Source organism: Cydia splendana, chromosome 8 (assembly GCF_910591565.1).
Source record: "Cydia splendana chromosome 8, ilCydSple1.2, whole genome shotgun sequence".
In the NCBI taxonomy this organism is placed as follows: Eukaryota; Metazoa; Arthropoda; class Insecta; order Lepidoptera; family Tortricidae; genus Cydia; species Cydia splendana.
Genome location: NC_085967.1, coordinates 22,014,093 through 22,030,820, shown reverse-complemented (window position 1 = coordinate 22,030,820; position 16,728 = coordinate 22,014,093). Strand labels below are relative to the sequence as shown.

The following is a 16,728-nucleotide window of genomic DNA, read 5'->3' as shown; positions in this document are numbered from 1 at the left end:
ACATCTATAACTTAACTTCTTAACATTGTCAATATCTAGAGGTACAACATCAGCCTATTTCACACTCTTGTCAGTGAGGGCCCCTGTTTTGCATAGATCTATTATTGCACTGATGTTTTCTGTTACATAATTAATTAAAGGAATGTGTTTCTCACATACAAACAGCAACACTCCTAACTGTGCATCGGTGGACTTTATGCCTTTTGTAATAAGCTTCAAAATTTAAGTTTGCTTAAGTTTTTTTTTTTGTATTACAAAAGACGAAGCCCAAAGAGACCTGTCCGCCCTCGGAATACCCAACTGGCGTGAAGTGGCGCAGAATAGGGCAGAGTGACGCTCTCTTGTGTCAGAGGCCAAGATCCTCTTTGGGTCACTGAGCCAGTGATGTATGTAAAATTTTGATCCTATAGGAGTATAGGCTATACATGTGTACGGTCCCATTCAGTGCAAAAAAATACACGGAACATAAACACTTCACTCGCCTAAATGTGCATTTTTTTAATTTTCCCTCAGCCCATGAAGTGTTCAATTTTGGTAGGACTCGGCAGATAATTTCTAGTGCCAATATAAGGTTAAAAACAAAGTTTCAATAATTTCCCACCAAACTGTCATATTTAGTCTCACTTTACCTGTATTAAATGTCCATTATTTGTGTACTGACATTTTACAAAAATTGGTTTTCCGATGGTCGAACTTACAGCCGTTATTTCTGGCAGATTTTAGGGTGGTATTCCACCTAACCAATTTATTTGTCCAATGTGTATTGCGTCTCACATTTTGCTTAATGAGAGAGTGAGACGCATTGACATTGGACAGATGGAATACCACCCTAAGATAGAATTAATAGTAAATAACTAGCTAGCATATAACTTAACGTTTTCAGATCTTATTGAGCATAGCTTGAGCCGCATCCGCGAGATGTTTTCCAGTAGGTCGTCGGTCGGGCTCGAATTCTGTACACGCGTGGAACACGCCGAGGGGTTCCGCGTATTTGGATACTTCAATGTTGGCTGGGATCAGAGGACGAGTGCCTGAAAACAATGTTACAAAAATAATGTATAAATCCATACTAATATTATAAATGCTGTCTGTCTGTTACCTCTTCACGCTTAAACCGCTGAACGGATTTAGTTAAAATTTCGCATAGAGATAGCTTGAGTCCCGGAGAAGGACATAGGATAGTTTTTACGTCGGAAATTATCCCTAAAGAGAGTGAAAAGGGGAGTGGAATTGAGAGAGTTAATTAAATTGCCTGCTAATTGATGTAAGCAATTAAGCTTATCAAATTGAATGATTGCTATTACACTTTATCCAGGCGCTATACTTTAGCTACTGTTACTGATTCCACGCAGACAAAATCGCGGGCAAAAGCTAGTGAATAAGGAACTTGCAAAACTCAACAAGTGACGCTATGATCTAGCTTATGTGTGTAGACGTTATTGGCCTAGGACGTCAGGCCGCCCGATAAGGCCAGAGACTGGAGGCGGCCTGGTAATCTGTGGGCCCCTTTAGATTTTAGCTTCCAGAAGTTAAAATTCCAAATATGTAACAATAATAATTATGAAATAGGTATAAATAAATCAATTTCAGGTCCATAATAAAACATGACTACATTAAAACCGGACAAGTGCGAGTCGGTCTCGCCCACCGAGGGTTCCGTACTTTTTAGTATTTGTTGTTATAGATGCAACAGAAATACTATCATCTGTGAGAATTTCAACTGTCTAGCTATCACGGTTCATGAGATACAGCCTGGTGACAGAGAGACAGATGGACAGTGGAGTCTTAGTAATAGGGTCCCGTTTTTACCCTTTGTGTACGGAACCCTAAAAAAGAAACCTAAATCGAGCGAATCTTTATTAAAAATACAAAAGCTTATACTCACCATATTTATCGGAGAAGTAGTCCTCGCTCATAGACTCGTCCATTTCACTGTCCATCTCCATAGTGGTGTCCTGCGAGCATACACTTATTATTATTAAAGTAGAGTTATAGTGTAAATAACATTATTTGCGGTATTTGACACATTATGACTGACGTATATAGAGATGTAACTAACGCAAATCGATTGTCACAGCAAGCGATTACGATTGGATGGCACGTAGACTGAGGTATCGAATTGTGACGTATAATGAATTTTTATTTGAGATTTAAATAAAGCTAGAATTATATGGTTTTCCCGCAAGCTACATACACCACCATGACCATTTAATACACCGACCGAGTAGGTCGCACCCATTGTCAAAATTGAAACTAACTGGGGATCTATTTTAAAGTTTATTTATGTTATTTCTGTGTCAAATTTGTTGTCTGTTAAGTGACGATAAATATATCCATATTTACAGTTAATTATCCACCTTTTCCTTATTTTTATTAAAAGAAAAATGAAAAATTCATATCGATTTACTTAGACGACTACCGATTCATAACGGTGGTGTCCGGCCAACCCTAAAATTAAAAAAAAAAGACGTAGAACGTAAACGTTCGCAGTGCAGTTGTTTTCCTTTGTGATTTCGATGTGCAAAACATTTTACGTAGTATTGCTGTTGTGAGTGACAGACGTCAAATACCGCAAATAATGTTATTTACACTATAGACCAAAAAAAGTCTGCAGCGATTTTGATAGCCCACGCAGTGCAAGTGTTATTTTAAACGTCAAACTTCTTAGACATTATGATGTATAAATAACACTTGTACTGCGTGGGCTATCAAAATCGCTGCAGACTTTTCTTGGTCTAACTCTACCAATTTTTTACTTAAGGAAAAATACATCACTTATTTAATTACACAAACGGGTCTACCGCGATATAATTTCATTGTTTTTAACTTTAATTCCGACGTTTCAGCTGAGTTGCACCAGCTGTGGTCACGGAAAGACTGACGTCCCAACAAATGTCAACAGAGGTATTAATAAAACACCACTAAACTACCCGAAATTAGTTTATAAAAATGTTTGGGGTAGACAAAGAATTTGCAGCTACCCGTTAAAGTTTAATGTTTATTGTCCACGGCACGACACGCAACACTCACAGTATCCGTACACTGGTCCGAAGATATATCCGCTGGTTTCAACATTTGAATCACTGGTCCCCAAGTAGACGATAATTTGTACCCGTCCTCTCGATTGAAATTTTTAGGGTGTTTTTTAATTTCAATCGCCTCTCTCACGTTCCGCGGATAATAGTGTCGCTCGTTGGAGAGGACCAAAGTCCTCTCCAACGAGCCACACTACATGATGTGTGGATTGAGCTACATAAACTCAAAAGTTTTGAGTTTATGTAGCTCAATCCAGTGATTCGTTCCTGTTGTGTGAAACAATGAAATTATATCGTGGTAGACCCGTTTGTGTAATTAAATATGTGTACAAAACGCGAGAGTTTAAAGTGTTATAATACATCACTTCAAGCAAGATTCTAACATGTAACCTTCAGAACACTGGTCCAATCATTCATAACCAACTGAACACTTAACAACAGAACCTCTAGTGTAAATTTCATTCGATAGCGTGACGTGACGTACGCGTTTGCGTTGTCTCATTTTGTATGGTATTTTGAACAGCGCGCCAAGCATGATGTTTTGGAAACTCAAAATCCCATACGAAAGACAACGCAAACGCGTACGTCACGTCACTAGGGTACAGAGGAGTTCCTATGCCTACCTTCCGACTCCATCATCAGATCACCTCCATAGTTAGCATATTATTGCATTGTGATCAGAATAGGGTATTATACTGTTTTTAAAATAAATTATTTTACACCATGCTTGAAATAAAGTACCAGTAAATTATTAGAAAAACACAGATAGTAGTTATTTTTAAACACAAGTACTATTTAATAAATCGGATAGAAATATAAAAAGTAAGTGAGTTGACTGTGACGTCACGATGTAATGTTTCATATAAATTCCATATTAGCAAAAAGAATAGATAGTATAGAGGGGTCCTGTCATTGTAAATTTTGTAGTCACTGTAAATTTACTGCCATCTATCGCCACACGACTAAAACTCAAAATTAAAACGTATAAAGATATCAAAAAATGTATATATATGGATAAATGATTTTATTATTTTTATATCATTTTGATCCATGTTCATTCACTGATTTCTATGTGTTAAAATTTTTAAATATGAAACGGTTTCGTCACGCCATCTAGACGAGAATAGGCTAAAGGTGTGTGCGGCATCTATTCGAGAATGACTTTTACTTGAATTCCGAGTCACGTTTTTTCCTTAGACTTTATTCGTCTTATACGAAGTTAGATATGTCTTTGATATTAGCAAATCGTTTTGACAGGTCTAAAAAAGTAACTGATTTGACTAGTAGGAAAATACCCTATTAAGGAAGTACTCCAAATTTCAATTGACTCAGTTACCAGAAAGTGGTTCATATTTAAGTTACCATTGACACATATCTAGGGACGGGCCTTACGGGTACTAAGAATGGGGCCAGTACGGCGGTGTCACTCACGAATTCGAGCCAATCGTGCGTTCGTGCAGTCTAACGCTACAACGCGATTGGTTGATGAGTTCGCATCACGCGCGCAATGGTCACATCCAGTTGCGTTAGCCAGCGGTCGACAACCTTTTAGCACCCAAGGGCCACATAGTAGTTAACGAAGTTGACGCGGGGCGCACTTTGTTTATATTTATGACTTTATCAGACATTTGTCGGTTGTCAATATTACATACAAAATAGCCAGGGAGGCTCGCGGGCCGCAAGTGAGAGGTTCGCGGGCCGCTTGTTGCCGACCGCCGCGTTAGACGATTGGCTCGAATTCGTGAGTGACACTGCTGAACTAGCACCATTCTTAATGCCCATAAGGCCCGTCCTTAGATACATGTCAATATAAGTTATAATGTTTGAAGTTAACAAATCGCTGACCCAAATTACAGGGTTCTATGTTTCACTTTTATCAAACTGAAATTTGAACATTGTCATAGTGACATTAAGTCGAATTTCAACTATCTTGAAAATGTAACATAGAGCCCTGTAATATTGGTACAGCGAAATGTATGCAGTGAAGCGAATAGGTGTGTAAAAATTCCTTGCCTGCGTATGCGGAGGAGATAGCGCCATCATCTCCCATATAACTAGCCCCAGCGGCCAGATATCTGTCTTGGAAGTGACTTCTCCGCCGTGGATCACTTCTGGGGCACTCCAGGCTTCAGTGCCTGAAAAATCCAAATTATAGTTTAGCAAATATTACCAGAATTATTTTAAAGGATACCTATAGTTCGTTTTTTTTAGCATTAGAAATGAGGTAAACAATCTTGATGTGTCTTTTAATTGAAAAACACGTTTTAAAAATAAGTTACGGCAAATATGTAAAATTATGAATCTAATACGATCATTTATATTCTTCTGCTTTCATAAGTAATAGTTATTGATTTTTAAAAATTGATTTTCAATTTAAAGACATGTCAAGATCGCTTACCTTCTTTCTAATGCTAAAAAAAACATGTATTTCTATATGAAAACAAGGGCATCGCCAGCTGATGTGCTAGGGGGCAGTTCATATGGCCAATGGCCAAGGGGGAGGGGCATACATTTAGTTAGAAATTTTGATTTTTGGGGGGCAGCTTATTTACGCCCATGTATGAAGAGTTGCGCGACATTTTCATGTTCGCCACTTAGATGGAGTTTCTTCATTTCTTCATTCATTTTTATTTATATAGAAAATAGTCATTTAGTCAAAGCAATATTGAATAAATGACTGTTTTCTACATTCCTGCTTCACACAGCTATACTGTGGAATAAATAGTCACCTCCAGTGCAGTATTTCCAGACCAATACAACCTTCAAATCTTGATGATAAGAGCATACTTCCATCTTAAAGGTGGGGTACAGGTGACAGTAATTGCTTACCATCCGGCGATTCGTCTGCTCATTTGCTTCCTATATAATTATAAACTGGACAAGTGCGAGTCGGACTCGCCTACCGAGGGTTCCGTACGTTTTAGTATTTGTTGTTATAGCGGCAACAGAAATACATCATCTGTGCAAATTTCAACTGTCTAGCTGGCTGGCTGTTCATAAACATAATTATAATAAACATACCAAAATACACAGCCTTCCCTGCTTTCTCCATATCCACCTTTCCATTCTCGTCCAGCGGCAGCGTGACCCCGAAGTCACACAGCTTGCAGATCACAAAGTCCCCGTTGACGAGGATGTTGTAGGACTTCATGTCTCCGTGAAGGATCTGCATCTTGGTGTGCAGGTAGTCTAGGGCGCTGCCAATGTCTAGTGCTACCTGAAATGAAAATAACAAATAGTTACAGAGTTTAATGTTAGAAAATCCTGTCATGTGCATAAAGGTACCTTTTGATAAGGAAAGCAATATTTGAGTACCTATTCAATAAATTATTTTATAGGCTGTGTTTATAAGAATTACCTAACTTAATCACAGTTATGAAATTATGATATTTTGATATTTTGTTGATGTTCAAATAAAAGCTGTAAAGAATGTCAATGTTTCACAATTAAGAATAATAAAAACTTGAGGTAACGCTGCCAGAAAGGGCACCATAATGCATGAAGGTGACCTGGGAGTATTTTTTATTTATAAGTTTACTTTAAGATATAGTTTTAAGTAAGGGAAAACCACCAATGATCGACACTTTTAACCAGTGTTCGACATAAGTACTTTAGGTCAAAGTGACAGGAATTAATTTTGAATAAAGAAAAAAAGTCGTTGTTCAAACTTAAACTATATTATTACTTTGACATAAGTGCCATGTCGAACATTGGTGCAGCGTCGATCATTGGTGCTTTTACCTTATTAATTTTAATGTTTAGTTTATTTGTAATATTCATTATTATGTAGGTACTATGTTTTTCGTTTAATAAAGTACAAAACTTGAGACAACACACTGGGCTGTAAAAAAAAACACAGTTTAAGTGTAAAAATAATAAAAGCTTATGACAAAACATACCTTCAACATCTGCTTCGGACTAAACGGCTCCGCTTCATCATCAATCCTGTTCTCAATCATATCACCCAGCGATAGATCACAAGCCTCCATTCCCAGATACAATATCTTGTCATTACTGAAAGCTCTAAACCCGACTATGTTCGGATGAGACATGCGTTTTAACAGGTCCGCTTCGACCTGCAGTCTTTCAGAGTAAACTTTGCAAGGTTTGACTCTCTTGTTGATCATTTTGAGCGCCCATGGCGAGCGAATCTGTCCGGCTTTTGGGGAATGGATAAGCTGCATCACGTTTACACCTGTAAATTGATGTATCACTAGTTAAATTGCGAAATTCTGACTATATAATGTAATCCATACATGATGTTCAATAGATAATTGAGTTTATAGACTTAAATGCTTTGGTTTAATACCAAATTTTTTGTAAGAACCTAAATTTTTTGTAAGCGGTCAGATATTTTGTAGCATTTACAAGCTAAACACCAAAAACAAACGATTCCCTTTATTCTAAATAACGTTTGCTGCTAGCTTTCATAGTTTTTACTAACGAAAAAAAGTTAAATGTTTACCTGTTCCATATCCAAGCCTGCTTAAATACGGCGATGGAGGAATTGTAATCTTCTCGTTCAAATCCAATGCCTTCGCTTTCACTGGTGTTTTGAATTCACTCATTGTTGTCAAATTATACGCACAATTTAACAATAAAATAAATCTGTTTTATAACAAATCGTAAACGCGCACTACTTTAGTCTTTTAATTAACTTCAAACGTTACTCGTTCGAAATTCAAATTCGATTCTATAACGCGTCAGAAAAATGACGTTTCTAAAAGTGTGGATAGCGTTAAATTTTGTTTGATGCCCGACTCCTCTAAGCCCGACTCGATTAATCGAGCTCTTGACGATGAAAAGCAAGGCCTATTGACTTCCTTGAAACGATGTGACCCTTCAAAATTGTGCATGTGTTGTCCGTTCCCAGACGAGATTGCCAGTAATTAACATCAAAATATTTTACTACAGCAACATTGCTAGAACTGGCTTTGTCTATAGATGCGATTTCTAGGAACAAATCAAATTATTTTGATTTGTATTTTATGAAGTAGTCATATGTAAATTATTATTTATTTTTTGATATATGTATATTATTATCTATTATATTTCAGTTTTTCTTTGTCTATGTTCATAAAATCTACGAAGGGTAGACGTGCCTCTACCCTCCTTGATAAAATAAAAAAAAATCTTTGTCAATTGGCCTCTTTGATAGGCCTTGATTTGGGTCTGGCCGGTAAGAACATAGACAAGATAAAAGTCTGTAATGTCAATGCTGTCATTTAAGTCATTTAATGCAAAAATATAAATTTTCATATAAAACGATTTATTCACTTGAAATATATTTATTTACCTATTAATTTTGAAAATAAAATCTATTCATATGTACGAGCAACATATCTAAATGCGTCTTCGCACAGACTTAGTTAAATTTAAACCGTTGTCTCTCTTCCTTCCTTGCTGTATGTATCCGGCAATGGCGACTTTATCAACAATTCTTATCCGGATTATGGAAAGCCCTAATGTGTGTGTGGAAACCGTTGTAGTAAATCAGAAACAGCGATAATTTCAAGGTAAGATATATATTAATCTTTAAATAAAAATGAGCGTGCTAATTACCAAATTCAAATATAATCATTTAATCTTACTATCCCCGTAAGTCCCGCGGACGCGTCCGAAATTATAATCAAAATTCAACATAGATGTAAAACCCCACAGTGTTTAAGCTGGTAACCCTAGGAATTAGCGACGTTAGTAATTAGGAAGATAGATTATATTGTTTAATTTTTTGACTATTTTGTTTTAGAAAGTGAATCAGCAGATGGCTTGAGCGTGAGATAATAATATAATCCTGGGCCGTCATATGATTTCTTGGAAAAAGCTCAGAAGGGCACGTATCTGCCGCATATCCAAACTAGTTTCCCGGTGACCAAGAACGCTGCGCGGAGCTGTGAAGCAGAAAATGTCCGATAACCGGATAGATGTAATAACAACTTGTAACCATTTGCCATATCAGTGTATGTATTCATATGTATTATGAAAATATTTATATCTTAATAATACGTAACTTTTTGTTACCTTTTATATTTCACGAATTTCTGAATATAGTACCTAATCATTATCTTTTAACGTATTTTTTTACTTATTTGTGAAATGCTAATTTAAGAGCCCAACAACGTGCACACTAGCGCCACTGCTAAATAATCGTGATTATTTAAATTTAACGACATGTATTTAAAAAAGGGGCCGCTACGGACTGTATTGTGTATTTAGGTACCTTTTGAATACATCAAACTAGATTTTATGTTGCTGGATTCGTCGATCTATGAGCTCAAAACAAAAACGGCCGTTTTAACTTTGGACGGGTAGATTGACGAATCCAATAACATAAAAACTAGTTTATTGTATTCAGCAGTGGCGCTAGTGTGCACGTTGATGGGCTCTTAAAAACCTGACCCCAACAAAAAATAAAAAAATACAAAAAGAAATTCCCTCTCTGGGATTCGAACCCAGGACCATTAGCTTCCTGAACTGGATTACTGCCAATACCCGCTAGGCTAAACGGGTTGTCAATTCTAATTACAATGGTATCCCACCAGAGCGCTAGTAGTATAAACGAACTTTTGAAAGGGACATTTTTTTGTATGGAGTTATCGTTCTTCTCCTAGTGAGTATTATATTCTTTGATGAAAAGACAAACAATAAAGTGCCATGTGATTGTAACAGATGGCGGTACTAGCGGCGGCGGCGGTACTAGTTAAAAGTATATCGAAAAGATTTGTTAATATTTTACTATTTATTTTGAAAAATATTAATAATACATGATTATTACTAGAATCGACAACTTCGTACTATCTGTGTTGTTTGCGTATTTAACTCAAAATCAAATTATACTTTCTAGCTCATTACATAGATGTCGCTACTTGGAAAGTTTCCTAAATTAAGTACTTTTCTAATTTCTAATCCTATCCTATATACCTCGATAGAATATTTTAAAGATTTCTTAATATTGGTACGAGTAAAAAGATATTTCAGACTGGTGCAGACAGTATTTCAGCAATGTCAGCGGCTCAACCAACTACAATTTCAATTTATGGAACTTATTTAAAATGAATTAATGAATTAATTGTGTCGTCGTGTCGTCACATTATATTACTTGCTTATTTATTTACATTCATGCAAAATGGTATGTAAGCTTCAGCCGTATCAAAAAGGAATAAACATCAAAAGAACAACAAATTTAGAATTTAAATTAAAAACTTGTGTTCAAGCTGGCCGCCAAGAGTTGGTCCATCGTGGGGAAAGTTCATAGAGTTAATTTCAGTTTTCAGTAATATGCGGTCTATGCATGTAGTTTTTGCTCGATAATGTTACATATCGCTTTAAACAGGTATTTAATTCACTAAACAAAAACTAGAATTGGTTATTCTGTGAATAGCTGACCAAACAAGAATAAATAAATACCGATAGACATGAAACAGACAAATAGACGGACAACTTAATTTGATGTAGGTACCCGTAGTCATTTGTTTTACAAGTTGTTGTTATTGTTGTTTAACCGCTCGTGCTAATATTAATAGCTGAGCAAGCGAAGCGCCTGGCTACAGAATGTTTGACAGCGATTCAGGGTCGAATCATGATATCCCTTTCTAACATATGGCACTATCCCTTTCGGCTATTTAGGGTTGTCAAAATTCAAGTAATTATCTTATCTGTGGCCGCGTGCGCACAAAGGGACGTCAAGTTGTGTCAACCCTAATAATTTCTCGGAGCAACACTGAGCCGAACGTAGCCGAGTTTGCCCGAAGTCAGGAGTGTCTCACTGGCCTGGCTTCCGTTGGGTGGACGACATCCGGAGGGTCACTTCTGGATGTGATTAGCTCAGTAGGGCTACCGCCAATACCGAAAATCGTCAATTGCGGGCATTTTTCTCTGTCACTCTAATTACGCCTTCATTGGAGTAAAAGAGTAAGATCCCCGCAATTTGCGAATTTCGGTTTTCGCGGTAGCCCCTCAGGACCGGGACAAGTGGCGTACTAGAAGAGAGGCCTATGCTCAGCAGTGGATCAAGCCGAATCTCACTAAGTCTCACGTGGGGGAGTCGGGAGAGGGTTTAAATCCTCCAAACCCCCCATATAATTAGTGGACGCCCCTGAAGATGTCTACTATAATTTTAAGGGTTTTTTTATGATATAGGAGGCAAACGAGTAGACGAATCGCCTGATGGTAAGCGATCACCGCCCCCCATGGACATTGGACACCCGCAACACCAGAGGGGATGTAAGTGCGTTGCCGGCATTTAAGATGGGAGTACGGTCTTTTCTTGTAGGTTTGAAGGCCGTATCGGTCCGGAAAATATGGAAATATATAGCTACAAACAGGGATAGATGGAAGTCCTTGGAGGAGGCTTTCACCCGATGAGGGGTTCTTGTCCACCACATATAATACTTTGTATATTTGTAATATGTAAAAAATGACTTAACAATAACTAATTCAAAATGACATTATACTTACCTAAAATAAATGCTGACTTATTTTTTTATTGTAATGTAATTGAATGAAATGTAACGAAATTGGACTTGAATAAAAGGCTTTTTTATTTTTATTTTATTTTATTTTATTTTATTTTATTTTATTTTATTTTATTTTATTTTATTTTATTTTATTTTATTTTATTTTATTTTATTTTATTTTATTTTATTTTATTTTATTTTATTTTATTTTATTTTATTTTATTTTATTTTATTTTATTTTATTTTATTTTATTTTATTTTATTTTATTTTATTTTATTTTATTTTATTTTATTTTATTTTATTTTATTTTATTTTATTTTATTTTATTTTATTTTATTTTATTTATTTTATCGGTCCGGAAATACCGCAGGAGACAGTTCATTCCACCAGTTTAGCTGTGCGCGGCAGGAAGTTTCTGGAGAAACGCACAGAGGACTGCGAACTATCTAAGAGGTGAATTTTTTTTAGACAATCTACACATCACAGTACCTATTTTACAGTCTTGTTTTAAGGGCAATGCAGTAGGGGTCCGCAAGGTCTACAACTCCCAGAGCCACTGGTTAATTATAAACTATCCATTTAGTAAACCATAGAGAAATATAGGTACATAAGTAAGGAAAGAGTGGTTTCTCCATACATCAGTTTTCTTACCAAAACGCGAGTTATTTCGTAGTTCTAGCGTCAAGTAGCGGAATGTATCAGTACTGCTAGTCGACAATAGACGTCGGGACGAACGAAAGTCTAATGCTCAACAATTTTCAGCTAATATTATAACCGGATTAACCTGAACTCTATTTTCAAGTCCTGCGTGTAACATTAGTAATAAATTGTTTTAGTAGTACATTTTTCGTCAGTAGCGACATCTGGGGCCCATTTCTTGAACGGTATTAGACTAATATTATTAGTCCATGAACTGTCAAATCGTAGGAGTTACCATGGCAACCAGTAGCGACATCTGGGGCCCGTTTCTTGAACGGTATTAGACTAATATTATTAGTCCATGAACTGTCAAATCGTAGGAGTTACCATGGCAACACACTAATAATATTAGTCTAATACCGTTCGAGAAAAGGGCCCCTGGTGTCAAGTAGCGGTACCTACTGATAAATCCACTACTTGACGCTAGATGTCGACTACGACTTAACTCTCGTTTTGGTAAGAAAACTGAATTATGGAGCTACCACTCTTTCCTTTACTTATATTTCTCTATGAATAAACTAAACTAAACAAATGACATACCTACTTGTAAATAAGTAACATGTAGTTAGTTTTTCTGAACAATATAATTTGACCGAATCACAATTACTTTCTTTGATGAGATCAGTCAAGTGTGTATGTTGTTCTTTAAGTTTTATAACAACTCCATTGTTGTGGCATATCCTGTATGTACAGTCGCCGTCAGATATATCGAAGCGGCCAAGGTGTTCACAATATCTGAACACGCACTCTTAACGTCTTGACAATAGAGGCGTGTTCAGATATTTGTGAGCGCCTTGGCCGCTCCGATAGATCTAATGGCGACTGCACAAATATAAATATAAGTTTGCTTAGCCCCTTGTCTCTGTGTCACATACATTGGGAGGTAACAACATTTTTTTTTTGTGGTTTTTATTTTACCGTTCTGTCGCCATGCATGATTTATAGATCCATGCCAAATTGCAGCTAACGATCACGGAGCAAAGCCGCGGACGGACAGACAGACGGACATGGCGAAACTATAGGGTTTCTTGTTGACTACGGAACCCTTAAAACGCCCCCTTACCCTTGAGAATTCTAGGAGGCCTATTCGAACTTTGAAAACCTTAACTCGATATGATATAGATTTGACATGACTCAAAGAGCATCTTTTTGCGTACTGGGGTAGGCACCTAGGCACATTGAGCGGATGCTGCCCTTCCCCGTGTCATGGGACGCACGCAGAGGCAGTGGCAGCACCCGCCGGCGCCGGAAACAGAGTTGATGGAATCTAGCAGCGTAGCAGCACCTTACTTACTATTCGCTACGCGCACGACTGTCACGCAACCCAGCGTCCGCAAATCTAGGGGAAAACGTCAATTCACTACTTACATCTAGAAAACTGCTCCAAACTTCAAAACTACTGAAGGGATTTTCATACGATTTTCATCTATCAATAGACAAATTCGTTAGGAAGGTTTAGGTATATAACTTGTTAAGGTTTTGTTTTAACCTTTTTAATTTCCTTATAGTAAAGTACCTTTAGGTAAAAAGATATTAAAATGGCTATCAAATCACGTCGACGTCGAACGTCGAATAGGCATAGTTGTGGAAAGCAGCGGGTACGCCGAGCAAGTAAGCAGTGATCAAGAAGGCGCCGCGCCGAGCGGCTGGCGGACAATGTACGCGCGAACGCAACGACTGAGGTGAGTGCTGTGTTGCTGAAACGATTGCAGTGTTAAACAAGTATTGTAATGTGGAATATTTATTTATAGTACAAGACAATACGCATTTTATAGTGGGTTTAATCATTGTCGTATTTCCTGTAGACATCGCAAATGGAATCTAGAGCTAATCTTTACGCTGCACCCTAGGCGGGGACATTTTTTCAGTATCTGAGCGTTTCTTTTATTTTTTGCCATTTTATATATTGTGACCTTTTTTGCCACTTTTGTGTTATTTCTAGTTAGGATCGCGACCCCTTTTCATCCTTATAGGAGAAAAAAAGTGTCCTAAAATTTCCATACATTTTTCAAACTTTCCTTTTTGTTATTATCACTACATCTTATAAAACAAAGTCCCCCGTTGCGTCTCTGTTTGTGTGTATGTGTGTTCGCGATAAACTCGAAAACTACTAAACGGATTTTCATGCGATTTTCACCTGTCAATAGAGTGATTCTTGAAGAAGGTTTGGATGTTAAAATTTGTTAAGGTTAAGCCGGGACAGGTCGCTAGTTTCTTCATAAAGCAGCATGTTACAACACTTACAACTAATCTTTTTCAATGAAGTATTAAATATCCATGTTTATCCGCATTACCGTAACGTTTCGGTGTTTATGAGGAGTCGCGTGCGCACACCGAACGATAAACAAACGTACCTCACTAAATCCACTGTGACCTGGAAGAGGCCAATGCAAACTTACATTTTGATATCAGTAATCAGTAATCAGTAATTTATTGCTTTCATAGGTACAATTAGGTCTTACATTAGAATGGTGAACAAGCTAATGAACCCTGAAAGGGCACTGCAATTTAACTATGTAACTTACAATCTAACAATAATATTACGAAACATAAACTTAATCGCAATATAAATAATTGTGGAAATATTACATTCATGAGATCTTTATATTTCTATCATATACCTAACATAAATTTAACTTTCAAAAAACTCTTGCATATTATAAAAACAGTTGTCTAGTAAATATTTTGCAAGTTTTTTGTTAAATATATTGTCAACATTTTCGTTTTTAATATCTATTGGAAGCTTGTTGTAAATCTTTATGCACATTATATATGGACTAGAGCTATGGATACTTAAATTTGAAAATGGAACTGGAATTGTATTTCTAGGGCGTAGATTTGAGGTAGTCGGATCTTTTGGTACTGGAAAGAAGTCGTTATATTTTCTTTTGAATTTAGTTATCTCGAGTATGTATAAAGATGTTAATGTTAATATGTTGAGTTTACGGAAATGAGGTCGACAACTATCTGTTAGGTTTATGTTGCTTAGGATAATCATATTTAAATGATGTGTTTGTTATCATTCTCCCATGCGTTTCGGTCGTGTTAATGTACCAAGAGCGAAATGGACGCCCGAATGAAAACTAAAGTGCGACAGTAAAGGGTAGAAATTAAATAAAATTTACCTAACCAAACAATTTCCCTACAAAATTGTTGCCATGTTTGAGCATTTTACGTAGGGAATGCAAATCGGCTATAACCGTAACCGAAATATTCGGTTATAACCGAATATTTTTACAAAATTTCATAACCGAATATTGGAAACTCGAATAACCGGTTACGGTTATTTATTTATGACTTAAATTGTTTTTTATCATCTAATGACTACAAAATCTTGCCATTTTTGGCTGGGACGCCTGTGACTATGATTTTTGCCATTCGTGGACTCTAAAAACAAAAATATACCAAATTTACTTCCCTTATTTATGAAATATGTTTATTGAATATTGTATCACGTCCGAGGTCATATTTTACTTTTACTGTATTTGGTGTGTTTTACTAAAAAACGAAGACTTTTACTGACATTCCCTAATACTGTAGGTACTAAAACAAAGATTTTTGTATTTTTTAAATTACTTCATTGTAAATTTATCATTTTTCGTCGAAAATAACCGTAACCGATTATAACCGATATTTGGTTATTTTTCGGGCGTAACCGCAACCGAAACTGGTTATGAAGTTTGGCCGGTTATTGCATTCCCTAATTTTACGTCAAAAATGTGTCAGTTACGAAGAAAGTGGCGCCCTCATTTATTTTCTACTATTTTATGTCGCACTGTAAATGATATCGTGTACTTTCGAATTGGCCCCCTGAAACCAATGTAACCTGAATTGACAAATGAGTGTCACATTATAAACGTCATATTTTCTTAGAAATTTAGATTTTCGTTTTTCGCGGTAAGGCTTCAGAGTCGTTAACTTTTATTATTTTGTCCACAGAAGTGACCTTTTTCTAAAATGTGCTTACTCCTTTTGTATGTTCGGCTGCACGGCTGTTATCTCTTTCATGTCGCATTTCTCAAATTTCTCATGTCGATTGTACAATATTTATAATAATATATAGAGAGAGAGAGAGTCTTTATTTGTGAAAACTAGTGTCCGACCGAAGGTTCGGTTTCGGTTTCGGTTTCGGCCAGTTTCGGCCAAAAAATCATGTTTCGGCTGTAGTTTCGGTTTCGGCCAAAAAACAGCCGAACCTTTCGGCCGGGCCGAAACTTACGAAATAGTACTTCGTACTATGAAACTAAACTATGTGACAAAGACCAAAAGTTGGGGAATAAGTAGGACAACAATATTAATATGTACCTACCTACATATACTGATTCATGTATAGGTACAGAAATTAATTGGTTTATTATAAAACACAATTCCACTAATGAGGGCGCCACTAGACGGTCGACGCAGTCTTAAATAAGAGGCTGTTAATACCTATAACGCGCACACTGTCTAATTGTATCGGAGTAAATGAGATAGCACTGTCGTATGTTACTGGGCCTGGGCAAAGGAATAATAAGAAAACTCATCATCTTCCACGCGT

General features: G+C 36.6%; 2 protein-coding genes and 1 long non-coding RNA gene across 3 annotated transcripts in view; 2 read left to right on the top strand and 1 right to left on the bottom strand.

Annotated features, from left to right (window-relative positions):
• LOC134793036 (uncharacterized) overlaps positions 1–16,728 on the top strand; it is an 814,647-nt gene that overhangs the window by 150,908 nt on the left and 647,011 nt on the right. The window lies entirely within an intron of this gene.
• LOC134793286 (lymphokine-activated killer T-cell-originated protein kinase homolog) lies at positions 848–7,728 on the bottom strand. Its single transcript, XM_063764851.1, has 6 exons — positions 7,501–7,728; positions 6,935–7,230; positions 6,057–6,252; positions 5,050–5,170; positions 1,886–1,959; positions 848–1,031 (listed from the first exon to the last, which is right to left on the bottom strand). Exons 1-6 carry the CDS (start codon positions 7,601–7,603, stop codon positions 880–882), a joined length of 942 nt encoding a protein of 313 aa, XP_063620921.1. The 5' UTR covers positions 7,604–7,728; the 3' UTR covers positions 848–879.
• LOC134793071 (uncharacterized) overlaps positions 12,428–16,728 on the top strand; it is a 31,662-nt gene continuing 27,361 nt past the window's right edge. The window contains exons 1-2 of the mRNA XM_063764597.1: positions 12,428–12,468; positions 13,700–13,873. Coding sequence (XP_063620667.1) covers positions 12,428–12,468; positions 13,700–13,873 — 215 coding nt within the window. The remainder of the gene's footprint in view (positions 12,469–13,699; positions 13,874–16,728) is intronic.

Coding starts and splice junctions, on each gene's coding strand:
- LOC134793286 (XM_063764851.1), bottom strand. CDS start 7,603: ATGAGTGAATTCAAAACACCAGTGAAAGCGAAGGCATTGGATTTGAAC. Junction 5,171..6,056: donor AGGGAAGGCTGTGTATTTTG/GTATGTTTATTA, acceptor TGGATTTTTCAG/GCACTGAAGCCTGGAGTGCC. Junction 1,032..1,885: donor CTACTTCTCCGATAAATATG/GTGAGTATAAGC, acceptor CATTGTTTTCAG/GCACTCGTCCTCTGATCCCA.